This window comes from Monodelphis domestica, chromosome 4, assembly GCF_027887165.1.
Source record: "Monodelphis domestica isolate mMonDom1 chromosome 4, mMonDom1.pri, whole genome shotgun sequence".
In the NCBI taxonomy this organism is placed as follows: domain Eukaryota; kingdom Metazoa; phylum Chordata; class Mammalia; order Didelphimorphia; family Didelphidae; genus Monodelphis; species Monodelphis domestica.
Window position 1 is genome coordinate 85,495,648 of NC_077230.1, and position 25,727 is coordinate 85,521,374.

The 25,727-nt window shown below is 39.3% G+C and overlaps 1 protein-coding gene and 1 pseudogene across 10 annotated transcripts in view; both read left to right on the plus strand.

Annotated features, from left to right (window-relative positions):
• STXBP5L (syntaxin binding protein 5L) overlaps positions 1–25,727 on the plus strand; it is a 469,360-nt gene that overhangs the window by 431,525 nt on the left and 12,108 nt on the right. For all 10 annotated transcript variants that reach the window (XM_056793510.1, XM_056793513.1, XM_056793507.1 and 7 more), the window contains one exon: positions 19,673–20,033. In XM_056793510.1, the coding sequence (XP_056649488.1) occupies positions 19,673–20,033 (361 nt within the window). The remainder of the gene's footprint in view (positions 1–19,672; positions 20,034–25,727) is intronic.
• On the plus strand, positions 5,809–11,613 carry LOC130458856 (uridylate-specific endoribonuclease-like; annotated as a pseudogene).

The window sequence follows — 25,727 nt, forward strand, 5'->3', positions numbered from 1 at the left end:
TTTGGGCATATTTCCAAATTACCCTCCAGAATGGTTGGATCAATTCACAACTCCACCAGCAATGAATTAGTGTCCCAACTTTGCTACATCTTAGGGCATAATTTAAAGTGAGAGCAGGTCATATGCTTCAGGTTACCCTGTGGAAACAGGACTAATGACGAATAAAGCAAGGATATATAGACAACTTAAAAATGAAATTTCTAAGGATTATTACCTTCCAATTGGAAGTAATTTGGATAAAATTATTTTGTGGCCTAATCTCAAAAGTGAGTGAGCTAGTATAAAGGCAGCATGGGTAATAAAAAAAGTCAAAAGAACATTGCACCTATAGTCCAAAGACCTGGATTTGAGTCTGAGCTGTTCTACTTACCTGGCAGTCTCCCAGCTTCATTCTCTTCACTAGAACATGGAGCAAATAATAATGCTGATGCAGCCTAGATAGCCTGGCAAACTATGAACTGTTATATAAACATGATCTATCATAATATTATTACTATTATTGCCTTCTCTTCATGTTAGTTTCCTGTGCTTTGGGCCTTTCTTTGTCTACATTATATTGTCTTTCATTTGGCCCATTTTCTCATTGTCCTTCAGTCCGCCAGGGGAAACATAAAGGAATCTGTGCTAATGTAATGAGCTAATACGTTACCCTCTTAAGGGTATCTATTTTAACAGGGCCTTTTTGTAGATATAGTCGCAGAACGGTTCATGGTGAAACCTAGAAAGATAATTTTTCTTTAATTTAAGTAACCTCCAGAGTCTTGAAGAGAACTGCAATTATTCAGTTCAACTACTATATATTAAGCACCTAAAATATGTTTAATTGGGAGACTTGAATAGTATAGTTTACACACATTATCAATCACTGATAGCAATAAAGAGAGGGGAAGATTCATTTTGGGGCGAGGAACCATAAAACTTTAAAAATAAATACATAAAATTAACAGGATGCAAAAAAGACTGAGAATAGGAATAGTGAGTAAGAACTCTTGCATTTACCTATTTTTAAAAATAAATTTTGTTGCTATCTTTTGTTTTCACATCACCCACTCTCTTTTGTGTCCCTTCACCCTTTACACTCCCAGAGAGCCACTCCACATAACAAAGATTTTTTAAAGAAAAAGTAAAAAGTTGAAAAGAAAAAAAAATCAGCAAAGTTGATCAATACACTGAAAAAACTGAAAATATATATGCAACATTCCATATTCTATAAAGGAGTAAGGGGAAATGCTCACTTTTTAACATTTTTAATATTATGCCTGAAATTTTTTGGTTATTTTATTTCCCACTCAACCCCCATTTATATAAACCCAACAGGCCTCAAATAGACCATATAACAAGATTTTTTACTTGAAAGAATGTAACTGATCAGCAGGGGGGAAATGAAGTTGCTGAAAATGAAATGTTCTGCCTATGGGAGTATTAATTAGAGGTGGCTCTTTATCATAGTGCTTAAAGCCATTCAGCTATCTAGAATTAGTGGATCAAGGCTAATTCAAATTTCAAAGGGAACTGGTAACTATGAAAATACAAAAGAACTAGGTCTTCCTGATAGCTAAATCCCTTAACTGAGGTAGAGTAGGATATATAGCTTATAACAGCTCAGAAGGTATATTTCAAATCATGTTCTTGTTTGGGGAATTGGGCTAATCTGTTTTTGTTTTGGGGTTTTTAGAGAAAATAAATCACCATTTCTTTGGTATTACTCTCATTTCTAAAACAGTTAATGTCTGACAGCTAATAGCTGTTCCTAGCAAGGAGTTGCAAGAAGCATTATAAATGAAAATGGCTATGAAAAAAAACTGAACAAATTTGGCACCCCAGAAGGCCCTTTCAACAAATTCAGATCAATATATATTTATTAAGTATCCACTTTTGGAAAAGGTCTGTGCTCTAGTTGCTGGGGAAGAAATAACGATCATTTCAGACGTGGTTCCCAACTTGTGGAGTTAGTGGTCTAGTCAGAGACTACTACTACTACAGGGCATACCTCACATTCACAGTTAAATACTATAGAGAGATGCTAAACGGAGATAGCAGCCCAGGGAGTAGGGGAGACATTGGTTATCAACAAGGGATCTGAAAATTTTTGCACAGTAAGATTGAAGTTGGGCTTTAAAGATGGGTACAAATTCAACAGACAAACAAGGAAGGCAGATACTGTGAGTCCAGGGATGAAGATAGGTGTGTATTCAGCAGACAGAGAGCAATTCAGTTGGCTGGAGGATAGACTGTGCATATGGAAGTCATGTAAAGGGTGAAGGAGGCTGATGCCAGATTGTGCAGGGTTTTGAATGCCAGGAAAAAGAATTTGAACGTTACCTTACAATATAAAAGACTTTTGAAAAGTATCATCCTTTAGCAGAGAGATACATGAAGTGCTTGGAGTGAGGAGAATTTTAATTTCTTTGTCTTTTGGCTTTGCTTTATTAATTCTTGCTCGTTGTCTTCGAGTAGCCTGATTCTGACTTTTAAAGCCTGGTTTTCCTTTTCACTTTGGTCAAACTGGTTTTGGAGATGCATGAATTTCTTTTGCATTATTTCCCACTTTTCCTCCCAGAGGGCTTCCATCTTTTTGATCCTTTCTAATTCAAATTCTTCATGGGTGTGTGAAGAGTTTCCATTTCCTTTGGAAGGTTTTGGAGCATTTGCTTGTGTTTCCTCTTCTATCTCCTCTGTATTTTATATTTTTGCTCCATAAAATGTGTCCAAAGTTGCCCCCTTCTTCTTGTTTTTCTTGGAATTTTGGGGCTTTTGCACTTCTGTGGAGTTTGCCATCTCTATCTGAGTGGGGAGAACTGGCTTTTATTATCTCTGTCTGGTGTTCAGAGGTTGTAGCCCTAGGCAGATTGTCCATTCTATGCAGTTGTTGTTCTGTCTTCCTGGGGAAGCCAGAAATTGCTGGTGTTTCCGTGTTACTGCCCTCCTCAGTTCCCTCCCGATGCTTCTCCGTTGCCTTACTTCCATGCTCTGAGCCTGGCTTGGCCCTTTCCTTGGGGTGTTTGTTTCTGTGCCTTAGCAGGCCAGAAGAGCCAGCACTCTGAGGGGGGAGGGGCCGCGGCTTCACTGAGCCCCGAGGGCTCCTGATAAGATTAACTTTCTCTGGGTTGAACTGAGTATGCTTTGAGGCAGGGACCTTTGGTGAGATTCAGATGGAAGGATCTGGTCAGGGGGTTACAGGCTCCCCCTTCTCTCTCTGTTTCCCTGCTCTCTGGGTGCCCCCTCGACTGGGTCAGATTATTTTCAGGAAGCGGCCTTCAGGATAGTTGGCCCTGAGGCTCTGAGGCTCTGAGGATCCCTCTGCTGCCTCAGACTCAGCTCTCTGGATTGGGGGGGATGAGTCCTGGGACCTTCCTTCTGCCTACCCCTTAGGTCCGAGTGATCTCGGGTTCTGGCTTTTGGGGGGGCCATACCTTTTGATCCAGGTCCAGGTCCAGGAGGAGGATTCCCAGGGTCTATGCTGTTGTTTGTTTTTAATTTTGGTGCCTTAGGAGCATATAGTTTGAGTTCGGTAGGGAAGGGTTTCCGGAGATCTGAACTTTAGCTTTCTCTAAGCCGCCATCTTGACTGGAAGTCCTCATAATGAATATAATTATTAAGAAGAGCAACATAACCCAGAGCTATACATAGGAAGATTATTGTGGCAGGGATGCCAAGAATATATTGAAAGAACAAGAGAAGAGAGGTCAGAAGACCTCTTGGAGGCTCTTACAGGAGTCAGGGTGGGTGGTAGCAATGGGAGTGGAGAGGAGAGAACAAATGTGAAGCTCACAGTCATACATTCTTGGGGTTAGAACAGACCTTACCAGGCCTAGAGATGGAGGTCCTGCATTCAAATTTGGCCTTAGACACTTCCCAGCTGTGTGGCCCTGGGCAAGTCACTTGACCCTCCATTGCCTAGCCCTTATCACTCTTCTGCCTCCTTGGAACCAATATACAGTAGGGATTCTAAGATGGAAGGTAAGGGTTTAAAAAACAAAAAATAAAAAGAACAATCTGCAGAGGCCATCTAATTCCATTTGTACCCTAACAGTAATCTCTGACAGTGTCCCTAATAATTAGTCATCCAACCTCCTTTTGAGGACTGACATTGAAAAGAAATAAACCATCTCCTAAAAACAAACCTGTCCAACCTTTAGGATAGCTCTAATGTTAAAGAAAAACTTCCTTATATCTAGAATTTATGACCAGATCTACAAATAGTGTGGAATGAACAGCTTCCCCAAAGGTGTTGAACATTGACGGAGGGCTGGGGGGTGGGTGCTTCTCAGGAGGAAGCCTACTGCTTCCCCCACCCCCCAAAGAGCACACATCCTCCGAGAGTGACCACCCTCCTTGCAGGCCTAAGCTGACCTGTTGTAGCACCAAGATCTCCGCAGCACTCTGCTCCCTCCTTAATGCACATGGAGGTGAAGGTGGGCTACCCGGCTGCCAGTACTCCTGCCTCCTCGGTTGCATCATTGTCTGCATTCACTGCCGCCCCAAGTGAAAAAATGGCTACTTACAGCCCGGCCTCTGCCCTAACGTCTCATCCATTCTGACAATTGGCTATTGTTGCTTCCCTTAAAATGTTCGCAAATCACTTCTTTTCTAGAATTTTGGTAGAGATCAGAATCAAGCTTACTAGCCTGGTTAGATGCATTCTTCCCTTCGTTGGGGGAGGGGAGAGAAGGAAAGTGAATAAGAATAAGAATCTAATACTGGGCTAAGAGCTTAAAAATATCTCATGTGATCCTCACAACAACCCTAGGGGGTAGGTGCCATTATTAGCTCCATTTTACAGACAGGTTTTGTGACTTACCCACGGTCACACAGCTATTATGTCTGAAGCTGAATTTGAACTCAGGCTTTCTGACCTAAGGCGCTATACTTTATCTGCTTTATCACTAGCTGCCTTTAGATTTTGAAAACCAGCAATTGTACTTGTTTCTGGGCCTACGGTACCTCTCTCATCCTCCACAGTTATTCAAAGGTCATTTACTTCTATAAATGCTAAATGAGTGCATAGCCCAGCTAGAAGTCATTTCGTATTCCAACATCAATTTCTAAAACCTAAAAATATTTTCTGACATAGCAAAGAAAGACTACATAGAAAATAAAATTCTATTCTAAGTAATGCAAAATTAAATTGAAAAGGTCATTTGGAGCCAAGTTATGAAGGGCTTTAAACATCAACCAAAGGGCCGGTAGGTGGCACAGAAGACAGAGTGCCAGTCTGGAGTCAGGAGGACCTGAGTTCAAATCTCACCTCACAGATTTCCTAGCTGTGTGTCCTGGGCCAATTGAACCTCAGTGGCCTAGCCCTTATAGTACTGATTCTAAGACAGAAGGTAACTGTTTAAAAAAAAAAAAGAAAGTCATCCAATTGAGTTTATAATTGTTCCTAAAGGCAATTGGGTTCTATGAGAGCCGGAGTTCTGAACCTCATTGTGCCATAGACCCCTTGGGCAATCTGGTGAAAGCTGTAGTGCTCATCAAAAATAATGTTTTTAAATAGATACGATATGTACACATATGTGTGTACATATATAAAGGATGACAAGGAAAGTAATCATACTGAAGTATTTTTAAAACAAAGTAAATGTGTGATTTTAGGAGTTTCAAAGTATCCTAATGTGTAAGAAAAGAATTGGGGAAAATGCCTTGAAGGAGGTGATTGAGCTGAGCTTTGAAGGGAGCTACAAATACCAAACAGACGAGGTACGGTGGGAGATGATTGCCAGAAGAGGGGACAGTCCAACACGTAGGGTCCAGTTGGGGGAATCTGTGACATACAGTCTTAACCTCATGAGCTAGCTTCAAAGAACAATGACAAACTGTACACAAGAAGTTCCATTTAACACCATCGTTTGTGTTCTGCTCTGGGAGCCAATTCCAATTTCTCTCAACGTTCTCAGGCTCTATGTAAGTGAAGAGCTCTTCTCCAAACCAATCAGTGTACTCAGTAACTACCAGCGGGTGACAGGTCAGGGCCCTTCCATTCTCAGCCCCTCGAGGGGCAGGACCCTTTTCCTGGAGAGATAACGCACACAGCAGTCATGAAGGAACTCTGGCTTCCTCCATCAAAAACAGATACAGCTCAGAGCAAGAGTGTGCCAGTGACCTGAAGAAGGTGGGCTTCGGGTTGCATTCCCGGGGCCAGGATGAGGGTGACTCCAGTGGAAAAGTGTCAGGATTCCCTCGCTGGATCCGCTTCTACCTGCAGGAGAAGGAGGGTCTGGTCGACTCTCACAGCCACAACTATGACTGCTTCCAAGAAGTGGGATCGGCGTTCATCGGCAGCAGTCCGGAGTTTGAGTTTGCGCTCTACTCCTTGCGCGTCATCAGCAGGCCAGTGTGTCATTGGAGCCCAGGTGGGCACCCCCTGGCTCTCCAAACCTAGGCCTGGGACAAGGTGGCCTGTGGAAAGGGCAAGACGTGCATTGCTACAGCCTATCTAGTATCTTCTACGAATTAGAGTTCTGGGAAAGGAAAGAATGGGAGGTTCACTGGAGGTCTTCAGGAGCTGTGGTGCCATCTGCCCTGGGCTAGAGTTGGGAGGTAGTCTACGCTGACCTATTTGAAATGGAGTTTTCATCAGAAAAATGACTGTCAAAGAAAGTTCTCAAGCCTAGAAAAGCCCAAAAAGGAGAAAGAAGAAAAATTTAAATCAGGAAACAATAACAACAACCAATCCAGAGGAAGATCTAGACCAAAGTCCTCTAGCATTTCTGCAGTGAAGACTAGTAGATACAATTTACGAGTAGAATATTGATAACTAGTTTTTTTTACACTAATATGTTATAGAACAACAATAATAATAGCAATAATACACATGCCTCGATACTAGTCCATTCCACCATTCCAGACCTCAAATATATTGGAGAACTCAACTAATCAAACATTAGAACTAGATCATTATGAACAAATCTGTTGCCCACAATTGCCTAGGTATTACACTAGACATAACAATCATTTAAGAACAGTATTTTTAATGTTAGCTACCCCAAATGTTCATAATCTCCAAACTCCATGAAATAAACTTTTCACAATATGAAAACCTATAACAAAGGAGATTAAAATCATGCAGGGGCAGGATGAGAAACAAATGATCTCTGAGGCCGTCTCCATCTGCTATAGGAGTTGTGCCAAGGATGCTTTCAGAGAGCCTACAGAAGACGAGCCGACCTCCTAATACTTTTATTCAACTGTAATGAGCAGTGACTTTGTCTATCTGTGAAGTCGTCTGTAAAACAGCAAATAAAAAAGAAAAATAGCAAGATACCAACTTGTTCCAGACTGTCTCCATCTGAACTTCCTCAAAGCAAATAAGAACGCCATGATAAAATAAAAATAATTGCACACTTATTGAGGTCAACCAAAAGTCATGTTGCTGTCTCACTGGAGCATTATACAACTGAAAGATGTGCTAACATGCTTTTGGTGACACCATATAGCTTGATATCATTCCCTGACGTCAAGTAAGTAATAAGATGTTTTGGTTTAACTCCCTTTTAACTTGAAGGTGATTTTTAGTTCTATTTAGTACAGATCTCAATGGATTCAAGGACGGACAGTCCATAATGGACTTAAACAATCTCCCTAAAAAATACCATGTTTTATATCGGTCCATTCATAGTATTGTGTCAGTGGCTTGTTTTAGAGAGCAGTTTTCCATGTGGACACCAAATACTCTAGCACTAACACAATACTTGGGTCTATTTTTGTAAATGTGCAATACACAAACAAGCCACATGTGTACAACTAAATCAAAGGACTAATGATCATCAGTAAAGACAGAATAAGCATCTCAGGGCTTCTGTGGTATGTTCAATAATTACCAACTGGATCATAAATAAGTTGCTCTTTATACTCCTGGGATCTCAGCACACCCTTTTGTTCCTCAGATGTTGTATTATTTTCTTGTTAGTGTTTATAGACTTTTTTCTGTGAGACAAGCTGTGAATGCTTTGTATAAAGGACATAATCTGTATTTTGAGTGTTGTTCTTATCTTTTGTGAATAGAAATGTCATGCCTTCTGCTAAGAAAGATGAGATCAGGCTTATGCCTGAGAGGAAACTGGGAAAGTGTTTTGCTCATAATCCATGTGCCACTGTGAAGTATTTGAGCCAATGATTGTGTAGCTTATCTGGTCCTATTGCTTTATAGTTTTGAAGAAAAGCTAGTTTCTGTCTCTTCCTTTGACATAACTCTTCTGTCAGTTCATTATACTGACAGTGCACAGTTTTCCATTTCTTGTTTGATTCAATGTATATTTCCACTATACAATACATGGAGACAAGTGGAAGTTGTCTGTGTCCTCCTTCTTTTGGGGTACCCTTTCACCTGTAACTTCTCAAGCTACTCTAGTAAAGTTTTTGTTTGGAAAAAAAAGAGATAAAAGAAGTAACTGAACTATTATGAAAAGACAAAGAAGAGAGTATCTGGGAGGAAAATATAATTAGCAATGTAAAATAATGCAAGAGAGGTCAAGAAAGAGGAGGCCTAAGAAAATACTTGTCATTAGATTTGGCTATTAATAAATCACTGGGAAGCAACTAGGGGGCTCAATGAATTGAAAGCCAGACCTAGAGATAGGCTTCAGACACTTCCTAGCTGTGTGACCCTGGACAAGTCACTTAACCCCCATTACCTTGCCCTTACCATTCTTCTGCCTTGGAACCAATACATAGTATTGGTTCTAAGAGAAAAGATAAGATTTTTGAAAGTAGAAAGATCATTGGGCCAGAGATGGATGGATCAGTGGATGGAAAGCAAGATCCTGAGTTCCAATCTGGCCACAGACACTTCCTAGCCAAATGAGTCCCAGCAAGTCACTTAAACCACAATCACCTAGCCCCCCCTCCCCCCCACTCTTCTGCTTTGGAACTGTTAAATTTGTTTGTAGTTGGACTTAATATTTAGGTTTAAATTGGCGGTCGCTACGGATTTAATTTCTAAATCCCAAAATGAATTAGAGTAAATGGAATTTATGGTAGTTTATTTACAGTAGAGAGAAGATATTAAGGAATGAGATAAGGGTAGAGAGGGAGAGAGAGCTCTCTCTGGCTTCATTAGAGCCAGGACAGAAATTCTAAGGTCCTAATCAGGGAAAAGAGTCTCAAAATCATGGGCCTTTCTTGGAGGTTCACACCTCCAGAAAGGCGGGTTCACTGTCAGCCTTTCACTCACCAGTGGTGACCCCCTCTAAAAGGAAAACAGTCTGAGGTCTCCTGTACAAGCTCCTCCAGGGGTCCAGTTTCACAGCAAAGTCCAATGTCTTCCAGTCTTTCCTCTGAGTGACTCTTCTTCCCTCCAAGCTTGAGAGACTGATCATCCAGTCCAACTCCAAGTCAGAGTTCTATCTTCTATCTCTCTTGTGGTCCTCTATTTAAAGATCTTTTTCTCTTGTGTCACCTCCCCTAAATTTCATGTCTACCAATCACAACAGATGCTCCTCTCCAGGACTGCCTACTCTTTAGTTCACACCTTCTTTGGTTAGATTATACCTTTTTTGGTTACTTAATACCTTTTTTTGTTAGTTCACCTTTTGTAGTTAGTTAACACATTTTTTGTAGTTAAAATGGGTAGATCTACTTCAAATTCCCAGTTACCACCTTTTAGGGATTAAAATCTAAAAATAGACTGGATTACAATTTAATCTTCCCAATAAAGGAAGAGCTAAATACATTCATTGTTACAACCAGGGGAGAGCTAAATCCAATCTTCACAGAACCAATACATAGACTTGATTTTAAGACAGAAGGCAAGGATTTTTTTTTTTAAATCATTGGTAACTTTGGAAAGAGCAGTTTCATTTTAGTGATGAGACCAGAAGCCAGATTATAAAGGGTTTAGAAATGAGAGTAAAGAAAGTAGGAATGATGGGTAGAGACTTTTTTTTTTCCTAGGATTTTGGCTAAAAAAGGAAGGAAAGACATAGTATGATAATTTAAGGGTATAGTAGGGTCTACTGCAAGTTGGTTTTTTCTTTGTTGCTGGGTTTATTTTTTCCTTTTTAGGATGGGAGAAACATTTGAAGATAGTAGGGAACCAAGAGCCAGGGAGAGCTAGAGAAGAGACAATCTGCCAGAGGTGGTAGGGGATGAGATCAAAACCACAAGTATAGGGTCTTAGCCTGGAGAAGGGTTACCTCGTTAATATCATAGGCATGGGAAAAGGAAAAAACTGGGAATTGGGAATGATGTTGAAGAGTCTGAGTGAGGAGAAAAGAAAGCTCACAGCAAATAGTCTGTTCTCTCCCAAAAGTGAGAGGCAGAATCATCATTGAGAAAGTGGCCAGATTGGGGGTTGGGGTGGAATGTGGAAGATGTAAGGAGAGAAAAGATTTGGAATGACTTTGAAGAGGAGCCAGATAAGGAATCAGAGCAGAACAAAAGGATTGCCTTGATGCCAAGAGAACAATTGAAGTCAAACTATGTGAATTTCAGGTGTACTTAATCAGCATGGCAATGTGATATTTTCTAGCTCCAGTCAGCAGCATCTGTGGGTAGTCAGAAAAGTCCCCTCTAGTTCTAAATCTAAAATCTATGGCCTCTTGCATCGCATTCCTTCTCTCTAGAATTCATCAGCTTAGTTCAGGCCCTCGTACCTTGATTACACGAATGGCTTTAATAATCACTCTCCCTGCCTCTAGACCTCTCCCTGCTCCACACATCTGCAGAGAAGTGATCTTTCTCAAGCACAGCTCTGAATGTCTCCTCTTCTCAATAAACTTCAGTGTCTTCCCTATTGCAACTAGAATACAAATTGAACTTCTCTCTAGCTTTTACATAGCCCTTCACAACCATTGGCACCATCTGTCTTCCCAGCCACATCATTTTCCTTATGAAATGCACCACCTGTCCTCTTTCTGGCCTCTTAATTTCTGTTGCCTGAAAAGCTTTGCCTTCCTTGGTTTGGCCTCATGGATTGCCTCTCTCCTTTTAAGCTGCAGCTCAAGCCTTATACTCTACCTTAAGCCTTTTCTGATCCCCTAACTGCCTCATATTTAACTTCTTAGGATTGGTTTTACATTTATTCCCTTAAAATTTATTTTGTATATACTCGTGTAGGTACATGTTGTATTTCCCAACTAAATGTAAGTTCCTAGAGGTCGTTTCCTTCTTTGTATTTGTGTCCCCAGTGCCCAGCACAGTGCTTCACATGTAGTAGGCACTTAATAAATTCTGGTTGACTGATTGATGGAATGGGATTGTTGAGATTAGCGATGCACAATTAATGGCTAAGTATTACAATAGAATCCTTAGGTTTTCCAAAACCATTGCTGATCTCAACAAAGACATATATAAAATGAGAAGCCAACTAGGACTTGAGAATAAAAGAAAAAGAGAAAGTTTGAAGGGAGTCGATACACAGATGGTAAAGCTAAGTAAAAATAGAACACCTGAAACCCTCAGTAGGTTGAGACTAGCCTCATAAATGTACGTTGTCAGAAGATGATTTGTTAAGAAGAGTTTATTGGGAAATTATTGCAACTTCTTTCTCTCTCTCTCTCTCTTTCTCTCTCTCTCTCTCTTTCTCTCTCTCTCTCTCTCTCTCTCTCTCTCTCTTTCTCTCTCTCTCTCTCTCTCTCTCTCTCTCTCTCTCTCTCTCTCTCTCTCTCTCTCTCTCTCTCTCTCTCTCTCTCTCTCTCTCTCTCCTCTTTTTAGCATTTGTTTCTGGCTCTCTGTGGCACTAGGATCTACCATGAATTTAAATATAGCAATATAAGCCAATCAGGACTGGTTCACTTAGATAGGTGGCATTTCTGGGTAGGGGATGAAGCCTAATTGCAGTCAACCTCAAGTAGTCTTCAAAGCTTTCAGGGAGATTCTTTTTTTTCTGAGCATGGAAGCCCAACCCACCTCAAGATTTAAGCTTAAATGTCCTTAGCTCAATCTGTCCTACCTAAAGCCCGAGTTACCTTAGCATAAGTATCAATAGACAAAATCCGGAGTAGAACTCTTGGCCTCCCTTTTCTTTTCATTGACCACCCATACTATTTAGAATTCCAACACACACACACACACACACACCCCTGCTGCCCTCCCTTCATCTTCATGCTGTGGGCACATATGAAATTCTGTATCCTTCATTACCAACAAATAGGTAATTTTGTTGAGAGGAAGACTCCTTGGTTCAGGCCTATACCTCAACCAAGACTTTATATCTTATACAAACCTGTTCATTGCAACTTGATTCCCCAAATTTAAATTTAAAGAGGTTTGCTATAGTTGGTTTCATATCATCAGTCACCCTTCTCTCTTCAAGTCTCTGTTCACTCACACTCTTTGGAGGACCATGAGCCTGGGTTAACATTTTTACTGTCTCTCCAACAGACCTCAAGGAACTGAGGGACAGAGGAGAGAAGGGGCTGCTAGGGCACCCCTTAGGGGCGAGTCTGGAAAGTTCTAAAGGCCACTCTAGCACAAGCAGCCTCCTAAGCTTTATAGTTTCGGGTCCTCCAGGGCTGGCAGAAAGCTCCCATAGGTGATGGTGTGGCATGGATGTGCAACCTCAGAAAGCACAGGTGAGTAACCCCCTTTTCTGTATAAAGAAGTGTGAGTCTATTTTAAGGACTGAAGAATACAGGGGATATTTTCCCCAGAATTAGTTAACAATTCCCATGGTAAATCCTAGGTCCCAGTATTCAATCACATTTTTAAAATAACCCATTGCCAATTTGGTAAAAGAATTTGTCTTTGATTTCAAAGTGAGGAAATGCATATTCTAGCAATTTGTGCATCTTTAGAATGGATTCAGATCACCTGGAAACTTTCTTTTTTAAATTACTTCAGTAAATGACTCCTTAACATTATTTCAAGTAGCCAATTCCTTAACATTAGTTTAAAAAAGAAGAAAAAATACGTGTATTATTTTATTTATTTTTAAATTAAATTAAATTAAATTTTTTATTGTCACTCAAAACACACTTCCATATTGGTCATTATTGTAAAGACACATACATAACCAAAGCCCCCAAATAAAACCCAAAATACACTGATGTGAAAGACTCCAGCAGTTCTTTCTCTGTGGGTGGACAGCATCCCTGTCATAAGGCTTTCAGGATTGTCCCAGATCATTGCATTTCTGAGTACCCTAGTTTTCAAAGAAAATCATCGTCCAATATTACTGTTATTGTGTACGATGTTCTCCCAGTTCTGCTTATTTCTCTCTGCATCAATTCCCACAGATCTTTCCAAGTTTTTCTGAAATCATCTTGCTTATCATTTCCTATAGCATAATAGCATTCCATTACCAGCATGTACCACAATTTGTTCAGCCATTCCCCAATTAATGAATATCCCCTCAATTTCCAATTCTTTGCCACCACAAAAAGAGCTGTTATAAATATTTCTGTACAAGTAGGGTCTTTCCCTTTTTTTATTATGTCTTTGGGATACAAAGTCAGTAGTGACATTGCCAGATCAAAAGGTATGTATAGTTTTATAGCTCTTCAGGCATAGTTCCAAATTGCCCTCCAGAATGGTTGGATCAGTTCACAACTTCACCAACAATGCATTAGTGTCCCATTTTTGCCACATGCCCTCCAATATTTACCACTTTCCTTTACTGCCATATTGGACAAGCTGATAAGTGTGAGGTGACATCTCAGCATTGTTTTAATTTGCATTTCTCTAATCAACAGTTTTTTAGTACATTTTTTTTCCTATGATTATCGATGGCTTTGATTTCTTCATCTGAAAATTGCTTGTTCATATCCTTTGATCATTTGCCAATTGAGGAATGGCTTTCATTCTTATAAATTAGACTTAGTTCTTCACACATTTGAGAAATTAGACCTGTATCAGAGATATTTTTCATAAAAAATTTTTTTCCCAGTTTCTTGTTTCCCTCCTAATCTTGGTTAGATTGGTTATAATATTCTCTATCTCTTGTTTGGTCATAAATTCTTCCCTTCTCCAAAAATCTGCCAGGGAAACTATTCTGTGTTCCCCTAATTTAGTTATAGTATAACTCTTTATATCTAAATCATATATTCATTTTGATTTTATCTTGCTTTAGGCTGTGAGATATTGATCTATACCTAGCTTCTGCCATATTGCTTTCCAATTTTCCCAGCAGTTTTTGTTAAAGAGGGAGTTCTTATTTCCAAAGCTGGAATCTTTGGGCTTATCAAACAGTAGGTTGCTATGGTTATTTACCCCTGTATATTACATATCTAACCAACTCTATTGATTTACCATTCTATTCCTTAGCCAGTACTAGATTGTTTTGATGATTGCTGCTTTATAGTGCAGTTTGAGATCTAGTACTGCAAGGCCTCCTTCCTTTACTTTTTTTTATAATTAGTTTCCTTGATATTTTCTTGACTTTTTGTTCTTCCAGATGAATTTTGTCATCATTTTTTCTAGTTCTATAAAATAATTATTTGGTAGTTTGATTGGTATGGCACTGAATAAATTAATTAATTTAGGTAGAATTGACTTTTTTTACATTAGCTTGGCCGACCCATGAGCAATTAATATTTTTCCAATTGTTTAGATCTGACTTTGTGTGAAAAGTGTTTTGTAATTGTGTTTATATATTTCCTGTTTTTGCTTTGGCAAGTAGATTCCCAGGTATTTTATTTTGTTTAGAGTTATTTTAAATAGATTTTTTCTTTTTAACTCTTGCTACTGGAATTTGATGGCAATATATAGAAATACATCTGATGATTTATGTGGATTTATTTTGTATTTTGCAACTTTACTAAGTAAAGTTATTAATTATTTCAACTACTTTTTTAGTTGATTCTTTAAGTATACTATCATATTTTAGTTTAGTTTTCTCATTGCCTACTTTAATTCCTTCTATTTTTCTTTCTGAAATGCTAATGCTAGCATTTCTAATACAGTATCAAATAATGGTGGTGATAATGGGCATCCTTGCTTCACCGCTGATCTTATTGGAAAGGCTTCTAATTTATCTCCATTGCAGATGATACTTCCTGAAGGTCTTAGGTATATACTACTTATCATTTTAAAGAATGACCCATTTATTCCTATGCTTTCTAGTGTTTTTAATAGGAGCGGGTGTTGTATTTTGTTGAAGTTTTTCTGCATCTATTGAGATAATCTTGTAATTTCTGTTAGTTTGGCTATTGATATGGTCAATTATGCTGACAGTTTTCCTGAAATTAAACCAGGCCTGCATTCTTGGTGTAAATCCAATCTGGACATAGTGAATGATCGTTGTGATATATTTCTGTCTTTTCCTTTCTAGTATCTCATTTAAAATTTTCATATCTTTAATCATTATTGAAATATAATTTTCTTTCTTTGGTAGAATTCCTTCTCTACCTCGTTTCCCAAATAGTTTGAATAGTATTGGGATTGATTGTTCTTTAAATGTTTGATAGAATTCACTTGTGAATCCATCTGGCCCTGGGTATTTTTTTCTTAGGGAGTTCATTGATGACTTATTCAATTTCTTTTTCTGATATGGGATTATTTAAGGGTTATATTTCTTCTTTTGCTAATCTGGGTTATTTGTATTTTTATAAATACTCATCCATTTCACTTAGATTATTAGATTTATTGGCATATAATTGAACAAAATAGTTCCTAATGATTGCTTTAATTTCCTCTTCATTGGTGGTGAGTTCACCCTCTTCATTTTTGATACTGTTTATTTGATTTTCTTCTTTCCTTTTTTAATCAAATTAACCAACACTGTTTAGTTTGTTTTTTAAATAAAACCAGCTCCTAGCTTTATTTATTAGTTCAATAGTTTTTACCTTCAATTTTATTAATTTCTCCTTTTATTTTTAAAATTTCCAGTTTAGTCTTTAAATGAAGATTTCTATTTTTTTCTAGTTTTTTTAGTTCCATGCCCAATTTGTTGATCTGCATTTTCTCTATTTTATTAATGTAAGTGTTTAAGAGTTTCCCCCTCAGCACTGCTTTGACTGTATTTCATAAATTTTGATATGTTGTCTCCTCATTGTCATTCTTGTTAATAAAATTGATTGTTTCTATGATTTGTTTTTTGCCCTATCCCTTTTTTTAGAATTAAATTATTTAATTTCCAATTAATTTTGTATTTATATTTTCATGGAGATTTATTAATTATAATTTTAATTACATTATGATCTAAAAAGATTGCATTTGTTATTTCTGCCTTTCTTCATTTGGTTGTTAAGTGTTTATGCCCTAAAACATGGTCAGCTTTTGTGTAGGAGTCATGTATTGCTGAAAAGAAGGTATATTCCTTTCTATTGTCATTCAACTCTATGAAGATCTATTAGTTCTAACTTTTCTAAGCTTTCATTCATTTCCTTTGCTCCTTTCCTGTTCATATTTTAGTTTGATTCATCTAGATCTGAAAGGGGAAAGTTGAGGTCTCCCACTAGTATATTTTTACTGTCTGTTTCTTCCTGAAGTTCATTTAATTTCTCCTTTAAAAATTTAGAGGTTATACCATTTTGTGCATATATGTTTACTATTAATAGTACTTCATTGTTTATAGTACCTTTTAGCAAGATATAATTTCCTTCCTTATCTCTTTTAATTAGATTTGTTTTTGCTTTAGCTTTGTCTGAGATCATAATTGCCACTCCTGCTTTTTTATCTTTAGAAGATGCACAATAAATTCTGATCCAGCCCCTTACCTTTATTCTGTGTATCAACCTTCCTCAAATGTGTTTATTATAAATAACATATACTAAGATTCTGGTTTTTAATCCACTCTGCTATCCACTTCTATCTTATGGGTGAGTTCATCCTCTTCACAGTTATGATTACCAACTGTGAATTCTCCATCTTATTTTCTCCTTTTGATCCTGCTCTTTTTTTCCTTTCACTCTGTCCCTTTTCACCAGTATTTTACTTTTTATTGCCCCCCCTTCTTCCACCTCCCTTCTATTTCCACCCCCCTTCCCTTGTCTTATTCCCCTCCTATTTCTCTATAGGGTAAGATAGGATTCCATACCCCAATGAGTATGGTTGTTATTCCCTCTCTGAGCCACTTACAATGAGAGTAAAGTTTAAGCATTGCCTGTCACCACCCTCATCCTACCTTCCACTGTAATAGTTTCTCACACATCGTTAGGTTAAATAATTTACCCCATTCCATCTTTCCCTTCCTTTTTCTCTAAGTGTAATCCTCTTTTTCACCCATTGACTTTTTTTTTCCCTTGCATGTCATAGAATCCTAATCAGCTTATTTCCCCATCCTCCGTCTAAGTATACTTCTTCCAACTGCTCTACTACTACTAAGAGTTTTAAAGAGTTACAAAAATCTTCTTTCCATGTAGGAATACATATGGTTTGACCCTATTGAGTCCCTTAAATTTTCTCTTTCTTATTTGCCTTTTTAGGCTGCTCTTAGGTCTTGTGTTTGAACTTCAAATTTTCTGTTTAGTTCTAGTCTTCTCAGGAATGCTTGGAATCTTCTCTTTTATTGAATGGTATTTTTTTTTGCCCTAAAAACATATACTCAATTTTGCTGGATAGATGACTCTGGGTTGTAAATCTAGATTTTTCACCTCCCAGAATATCATATTCTACACCTTATAGTCCTTTAATATGGAAGCTGGCTAAGTCCTGTCTTGTCTTGATTGTAACTCCATGGTATTTGAATTATTTCTTAATGACTGCTTATAGTACTTTTCCCCTTGGCTTGGGGGGGGGGTCTTAAATTTAGCTATTATATTCCTGGAAGTTGTCCTTTTAGGATTTCTTTTTGGAGGTGATCTGTATATTCTTTCAATTTCTATTTTATTTTCTTGTTCAAGAATATCTCAGCAGTTTTCTTTGATAATTTCTTATATTATGATATCCAGGCTTTTTTTTATTATTACAGCTTTCCTGGAGTTCAAAAATTCTTAAATTCTCTCTCCTGTATCTATTTTTCAAGTCATTTTTAATGAGATATTTCACATTTTCTTCTGTTTTTCTTTTCATTCTTTTGATTTTATTTTGGTTTTTGATGTCTCATGAAGTCATTAGCTTCTAGTTGCCCAATTCTAATCTTTAAGAAATTATTTCTTCAGTCAGCTTTGGAGCCTCATTTTTCATTTGGTCCATTTCTTCTTGCATTGCTTTTATATCTCATAATTGATTTTTGAAATCCTTTTTGAGCTTTTCCAAAATCTAAGTCCAAGTCATATTTTATTTGGGACTTTGCCTGTATTTGCTTTGCTTTCATTGTCCCCTTCTGTGTCTGTACCTTGTTCTTTGTCTTCATTAAAATTCTCTATAGTTATGTGTTTCTTTTGATGTTTTCTCATTTTCCTAGCCTTTTTCTTGATTTTCACTTTTATTTTAAAGGTAAGTTGTATTCTCTGAGAGGATAGGGCACCCTCTTAAACTTCAGTCCTCCCTTGATACTACCCTTAGCCTTATTTCTGGGTTTCTGCAAGTTTCAGTTCTTCCAAGATGGTATGATGGTCTGTGGACTTGGAGCTCTAATGGCCACCTCCCCCTGCGAATTCAATCTTCCCCTAAGACTGCTAATGGCTCAAAGTCTAGCTTCAGGCTTAAGTGTAGGCTTTTGGTCTTAGCTTGATCAAGTCAGGCACAAAACAAATAGCATGTTGCCCTTTGGGACTTTGAGCTTTGGTGAGCAGTCAGCCAGGCTCCTTCAAGCCAGTACCCTGGAGCCTGCACCTGCTAGGGATGGGGAGAGGATACACAGCTCTGGGTCTGCTCCAAACAGATTTAGGTCCTTGCCACAAGCCTGGGCTAGGACTCTTGGCCTCACTCTGGACCCACGCAGATCAGGCTGCACAGCATAGATTGCTCTGAGCTGGAATTCCAAACCTCACTGTAGGTTTGCTTGGAACTTTAAGGGGTATATATTGTATTGAACCCCCTATTGGCTCAGGCAGGGTCTCAGGGTTTGGATATTGTCTTGGGCCCAGGTTCAGAACCTGGAACAGTAGGTGTTTGAGGAAGTGGGGATGTTTGGTGTTGACTTGTTCCTTATTCCTTGCTATAGTCTCTTGCTGGCTGTGCTCCCTCTTACCCCAGTGACCCAGATTTCCCTGCCTACCTTTCATATTGTTCTCTTCATGAAAATTGCTTCACTTTGTCTCCTTGTTGGTTCTTTTATTCCTGTATTAATTTTGTAGCATTATTTTAAGATTTGTTGGAGAAGATTCTCATGGTGGTTTCAAGCTCCCCTGCTTCTACTCCACCGTCTTGGCTCTGCCTCCTCTATTACATATATCATTTTTAAGGAAGCACTGTAATGTTTTGGGAAAAAAATTGAAAGGGCAGCTAGGTGGCTGAGTAGATAGAGAGCTAGGCCTTCAGTTGGGAGGACCTAGATTCAAATCTGGGCTCAGATACTTCCTAGATGTTTGACCCTAGACAAGTTGTTTAACCCCATTTTCCTAGCCCTTCCTTGCTCTTCTGTCTTAGAGTTTTTAAGTAAGATAGAGAGTGAGAGTTTAAGAAAAATAAATAAGCATTGGACCTACTGTCTAGAGACCTGGGTTCTAGCCCTGGATGTGCATTGACTGATTGACTGGCCATATGACCTTGGGCAAATCATCTATTGAATGAGAGTATTGTACATCTCTGGTTTCTTTCAGCAATGGCAGGTCAACAAATCTGGTGATTTTCTATGTGATTCTGTGATGCTGCTATACATAATTGCTGTTGTGATTAAGATCATTCACATTTATACCAGCAGTTTTAAAAAGATTTCCAGTTGCCAATAATCTAAAATTATTTTTAATAGGTACATTACTGACGCTAAAAGGAGCTGTTTTAACATTTTCCTGTATGGACCGTCTTGGGGGATTAATGCATCCACCATATGAAGTTTGGCGGGACCCAAACAGTCTGGATGATAATGAAAAAGGAAGAAAAAGGAAACTGGTCATGAATTCCCCATCAACTTCCCAGGAAATGGGAGATCAACAGTATGCAGTAGTCTGCTCAGAAAAACAAGCCAAAGTCTTCTCATTGCCTTCCCAGACTTGCCTTTATGTTCATAACATCACAGAAACATCCTTCATATTGCAAGCAGATGTGGTGGTCATGTGTAACGGTGCCTGTTTGGCCTGCTTTTGTGCCAATGGCCACATCATGATAATGAGGTAAATACTTTCTTTGTCACTGTTTGGGAATCAGGACAATTCATTTCTTGAAAGAAAAGCAAGGAAAAGAGAGAATGGGAATATTTAAAGGCAAAAAGAACTGTCATTCTATAAAGAAAAACTTTCAAGGAAGCTTTCTAGACAACAAATTTCTTCACTTTGTCTAAGAAATCGATCTCTATGTAAAAATAATTTTCCTGCTTTTTAAAAAATGTATTTTCTTTTTCTTTAGTTCCTCGGTGCCTTTAGAGTCACCTCAAAATGGACTTATTAGCTTAGAAGTCATGTCACATAAGCATTTGGTAAACATTTTTCACCTCACTGAGTTTGTCAGATTGGACTATCGAACCCTTTGATTTCCTGGTGATGAAACAGAATTGGATAGCTGATAGTTTTCATTCATTTAAACACTATCTTATTCAGGTGACATATTATGTGCAGTGTTGCTTGAAATAGCACTTTTTCAGCACCCCTTAACATGAGTGCTATATCATGGTTCACTTTGCTGACTACTCACTGTCTCTACTACTTACTCCATCCTTGTCACCCACCGAGTTCATTCTTTCCAACCCAATTCCAAGTTTCTGTGACCAATTCTCCCACCAACAAAGTCATGTATTATCACCTGTCTGAGGATATCTAGATAGACAGACAGACGCACACACACACACACACACACGCACACGCACACACACCACCTTCTCTGTTTTCTATCCAAGAGGCAGTATGATATTCTCCTCTGCTGTTAAACATTTAGGACAAAACAACAACATTTTAGCCTCCATCACTCCCCAATATTTTCATAGGTAGGAACCTCAAGGTAACTGCAAGCATGTGAAGATGGAACATATACTGTCCCATCTCCCAGCCCAACCCTAAGCTGTGCCCACTGCCTGTCTTCTCTACTGCTAGAGTGCTGCCTAATGGAGATGGAAATCACACCACTGCCCATTGAATCCGCTACAAATTTATATACTCTTATCTCAATTGGACCCAGCTTTACTGCAGCCAAGCAATACTTTTATTCCTCCCTAATGAACACATTCCCTGCTATAACTATTCCTAACTTTCTTTCTCAGAACTTTTTTACAACTTCTTCCTTCTTCTCATTGCAGTCTCACCTCTTTCCTTTCTGAAAAAATTGAAACTCTCTGAGATCTCTTTTCTCCAGCTCCATGCTTTAGAGTCCCCCTAGAACTCTCTTTGTCTGCATTGCACCCATTCTCTGCCATCACTCCAGTTTTTTAAGGGAAAGGTGACCTTCTTTCAGCTGATACCAATCTGTTTATCCTTTTAATTTCTTTCCTCATTTCGGTCCTTAATTTCTTTCCTTGGCACTTTGATTGTTCTTTCCATCTCTCTCATCTTCAATCTCTCCTTACCTACTTCCCACCAAAATTCTCAGATTTCCCCATCCTTAAAATCCATTTCTTTCATCCTGATATTTTCTCAGTCTATTTTCCTGTATCTTGACTTTTCCCAATCAAATATTTTCATTCATTTCCTTTACTTCCCTCTCACTTGTCAGACTCATTACTCCTATACCCAATGGCCTTTTATTATTCTTTATTCTAAATTCTTTCTCTTCAACTTTTGTTTGGGATAGTTTTGCCTGCCTTGGCTTGAGTAACTATATTTTTCTGGTTCTTCTCCTCTCTGAGGAGATAAAAGAACCATTCCTTCTCAGTGTTCTTTGCTTGATCAGCACCCAACTCGTGCTTCCAAAGTATGAATGTCCTCCAAGATTCTTTCTTTGGCCCTTGTCTTTTCTGTCTCTATATTTTCTTTTTGATCTAATCAGATTCCATAAGATTGTTTATTATCATCTTTGCAGATCACTGACAAATCTATATATCTAGCCCTAACTTCTCTCCTGAACTCTCCAGTCCTTTTTACTGCCTTGTAGACACCTCCACCTAGCTACCCCATCAATATTCCTAAACCACTTCTATCTAGAATGGAACTCATTATCTTAACCTCTAATCTAAATTTACCTGTGTGAATTTCAAAACTACTCAACCCTATTCAGACCATTCTTTAGAAGATGGGATTTAGCTATTTCCTGATCAATAACAATAGAGATACTTGGAATAACAGAATCAGGTCTTCGAAACTACAATCTCTACCCTACTCAGGGTAACAAGATCAGGAAGGGCTGCAGCAAAACTCAAGATTTAATTATTTGAGAATATGGCCTTCAACAGACATGTGAAAAAAGGACAGACCTCTGGGCAGTCCTAGGTCAAGCTAGAGCCACCATTGGCACATGTGAGAGACAGGAAGTGAGGTAGAGAACAGCCTCTGGAATGCTTGGAGTTGGAGGAGCCCGCGGACTGTTTCTCCATTTTGGTCACGTGAGTGATAGGGACTGATCTCTTTTCTTTGCCTCAGCTATCCAGGGCCTTGGGCCTTTGGCTCATCCTAAGCAGAGTGGGTATTTAAGCCCTATTTCCTTCTCTCCCTCTAATACTTTTCTTCCTCCTGTTTGTAATTAAAACACCATAAAAGGGTTGACTGCTGACTTGAGTTTCCATTTAGGAATTACATAGCTGAATTCCTTGGTGACCTTAAATTAATATATATCAGTCTTTTAAAGTGATTTCCATATCACACCTGTTTCTGTTGGCGGTACCACCATCTGTCCAATGATACAAGCAAAGTTTACTCTTAACGCTTCCCTCTGAATCACACCCCCATCTAAATGATCATTAATTGACATTGATGCTTTCTTTTGTCATTTCTGTCTGTCCCCTCCTCCCCATTCACATAGCACTCCCCTCATTTTATCCTCTACTACCTCTCTTCTAGAATATTGCAATGGTCTTCCAATCAGTCTTGCCATTTCCTCTCTCCTCTTCTTTTACATTCTTTACAGAATCGCATTTTCAGTGTTAGAAGGGATGCTTAGCATTCATCTAGAAGTCAACCCATATCTGAGAGAGTCCCCTCTACAACAAAGATGGCAAATGCTTGTTCTTCTGTTTGAAGACCTCCAATGAAAGGCAACCCTCTGTCTCCTGAGGCAAACTGTTCTGCTTCAGATAGATCTAATGGTTAGGGAGTATTTCCAGAAATCAGAACTCAATTGGTAGTCCCAATTCTGGCCAGACAGAATAAGGCTAAGCCCTCTTCCACATGACACTCCTCAGGTCATTGACGACAACGTTCATGTCTTTCCCTCTCTGAAGTCTACTCTTCAGGCTAAACATCCCCAGTTCTTTCATCTGGTCCTTGTATGGCACAGACTCAAAGGCCTTTCCATCCTGGTTGCCTTCTTCTGAACACATAGACCTGGAGAACACAGCTGCCAAAATAATCTTCTTGAGACGTAGCTCTAATGGCATCATTTCTCTGTTTAGCAATCTCTCATGGCTCCCTACTGCTTCTGATCTTCTCAGCCTGCAATTGAAAACTGTCCGCCATCTTGTCCCCTTTTGTGTACTCTATATTCTAACCAACTTTCTGTGCCCAGAGGTTAGCATTCCATCTCCCTCCCTGCACCTTTGCTCTGTCCCCCAGGCCTATAGTACTCCCTCTGGCTATCTTCTTCTAATAAGCTACAGTTGCTTGAGAGAGTCAGGACAGCTACTACTTCCTGCATAAGGCCCTTTCTGGTTCCTCTTTGCCTTTGCGGCATCACAGTCCTCACGGGCCCTCTGATGAAACTTATGGAGCCCTCCTGAGAATTCTGCTTTTAAACGCACCAATAAAAGAAGAGCTGAGCGCCTACTTTTCCCCTGACCCACTAAAACTTACCAATGGTCATGTGCTAGGAATACTGAAGTCTGAAAAACAGCAAATGAAGGCTTCCACATCCCGCCTAATACCCTGAACATGGACCCCAAATGCCAGGCCAGAAAAGAAGTAGACCTCAGCCACTAGTTCTGGTTCTCCCAATTCCCTCTTTGTTTTGCCTCTTAGCAACCCAGCCTCCTAGGTTCTTCCTGGAGCTTGGGTTCAGCAGATCCCAGCACGAAATAATGTCAGAGGACATGAAACGTCTTATAAGTATCGCCCAGTACAATAGCACTATAGTTCAGAGGGATACTTCGCAGTCAGTATCTTCATTTTTGTGTGTAGCTCTGAGTGTGCATTTGTAGATTGTACATGTTCTTGTGCAGAGATTGATGGGAATCTCATAGGCTGTTAAAGCTGGAAAACACATTAGCTTTCACCTAATTATCCACCTCATTTTATAAGTGAGGAAACTAAGGACCTAAGAGAATGTGTCTATGTTTTGTCTATCTGTGTGTGATCAACTAAAGCAACTAAGTGGTACATTGGATAGAATACAAGGATTGGAGTCAGGAAGACTCATCGTCCTGAGTTCAAATCTGGCCTCAGACACTAGCTGTGTGACCTTGGGCAAGTCACTTCTGTTTGCTTCCATTTCCTCATCTTTAAAATAAGCTGGAGAATAAAATGACAACCCATTCCAGGATCTTTGCCGAGAAACCTACAAACAGGGACAGAAGGACTCAGATACAACTGAAAATAGCTAAACCACAGATATGTTTAACAGTAGGTCTTTATGTGCTTTTATCAAAATAACTACCTACAAGGTCAACAAAGTATGAAAAATTCCAACAATTGCTATTTTTTTAGGGTAAGTCAGCCAACCAACCCACCCATCAATTAATGAGGATAAGTGTGATACCGAATTTCTGTGTAAATGTATATTTGTATATTTTCTCATTTTTCAAGCTAAATGTAGTTGGGCCTTAGTCCTTCTTCCTTTCATAATTTTCTTTTTCAACCAGACTCCTGGGATTTGTGGTTTCTATGACATAATAAAAAGGCAAATTATCATGAACTCTTACAATGAGAAAAATGATTCTATTTCTTGGAAATTAATCATCATTATAGTCTTTGAAATATGTGCATAAATTAATAAACCTGGTTTCCTTGTGGGATGCACTAGATGGCTCTGGGGACAATTACAAAAGAGAAGGTTCAGGGCTGCTTTGAGAATCTTTGGAGCCTCCCAAGGTGACTCCTTTGAAAGATAACCCGTGTTGGAATGAATACTTTCTTTAAAAGAATTAGCTTTTAATTTCAAAATCCCTCCTCAAACATTTATTAGAGGAATATAGTAGTACAGCATAATGGAGAACCAGACAGTCAAGGACACGGGTTCAAATCTTGTGTCTAACAGAAACTAGCAACAGACCACGAGCAAGTCTGTCTCTGCGCCCAGCAATACCTTTTACACACAAGTTGCCCGTCTGCGTAAGAGGGTGTTTCCATACCAAGGAATTCCCTCTACCAGGGAAATAGCAGGGTTCTGCCCTCTCCCAAATTCCCTCTTTGGTGACAGAACCCTAAACCGCCAGCTGACTATGCATGAAGGAAATGTCGGAGGGCTAAGCAGAGAGCAAAGCCCCCCTTCGTCCAGGGCCACACAGGGGTTCACGGCGTCTTGTACCAAGCCTGTACGTCCTGGAAGCCTGAAAATAAGAAGGGCCCCTGGTGTGAGCGAAGCAGCCACACCCTCCCTGGACTGCTTCTGCCCTCTAGCGGTAATGGGGCACCAGCTTAGGGACGCTGCTCTCCGCCCTCTAGTGGTGACGGGGCCGCAGCTCAGGGACGCTGCTCTCTCCGCCCTCTAGTGGTGACGGGGCCGCAGCTCAGGGACGCTGCTCTCTCCGCCCTCTAGTGGTGACGGGCCACAGCTCAGGGACGCTGCTCTCTCCG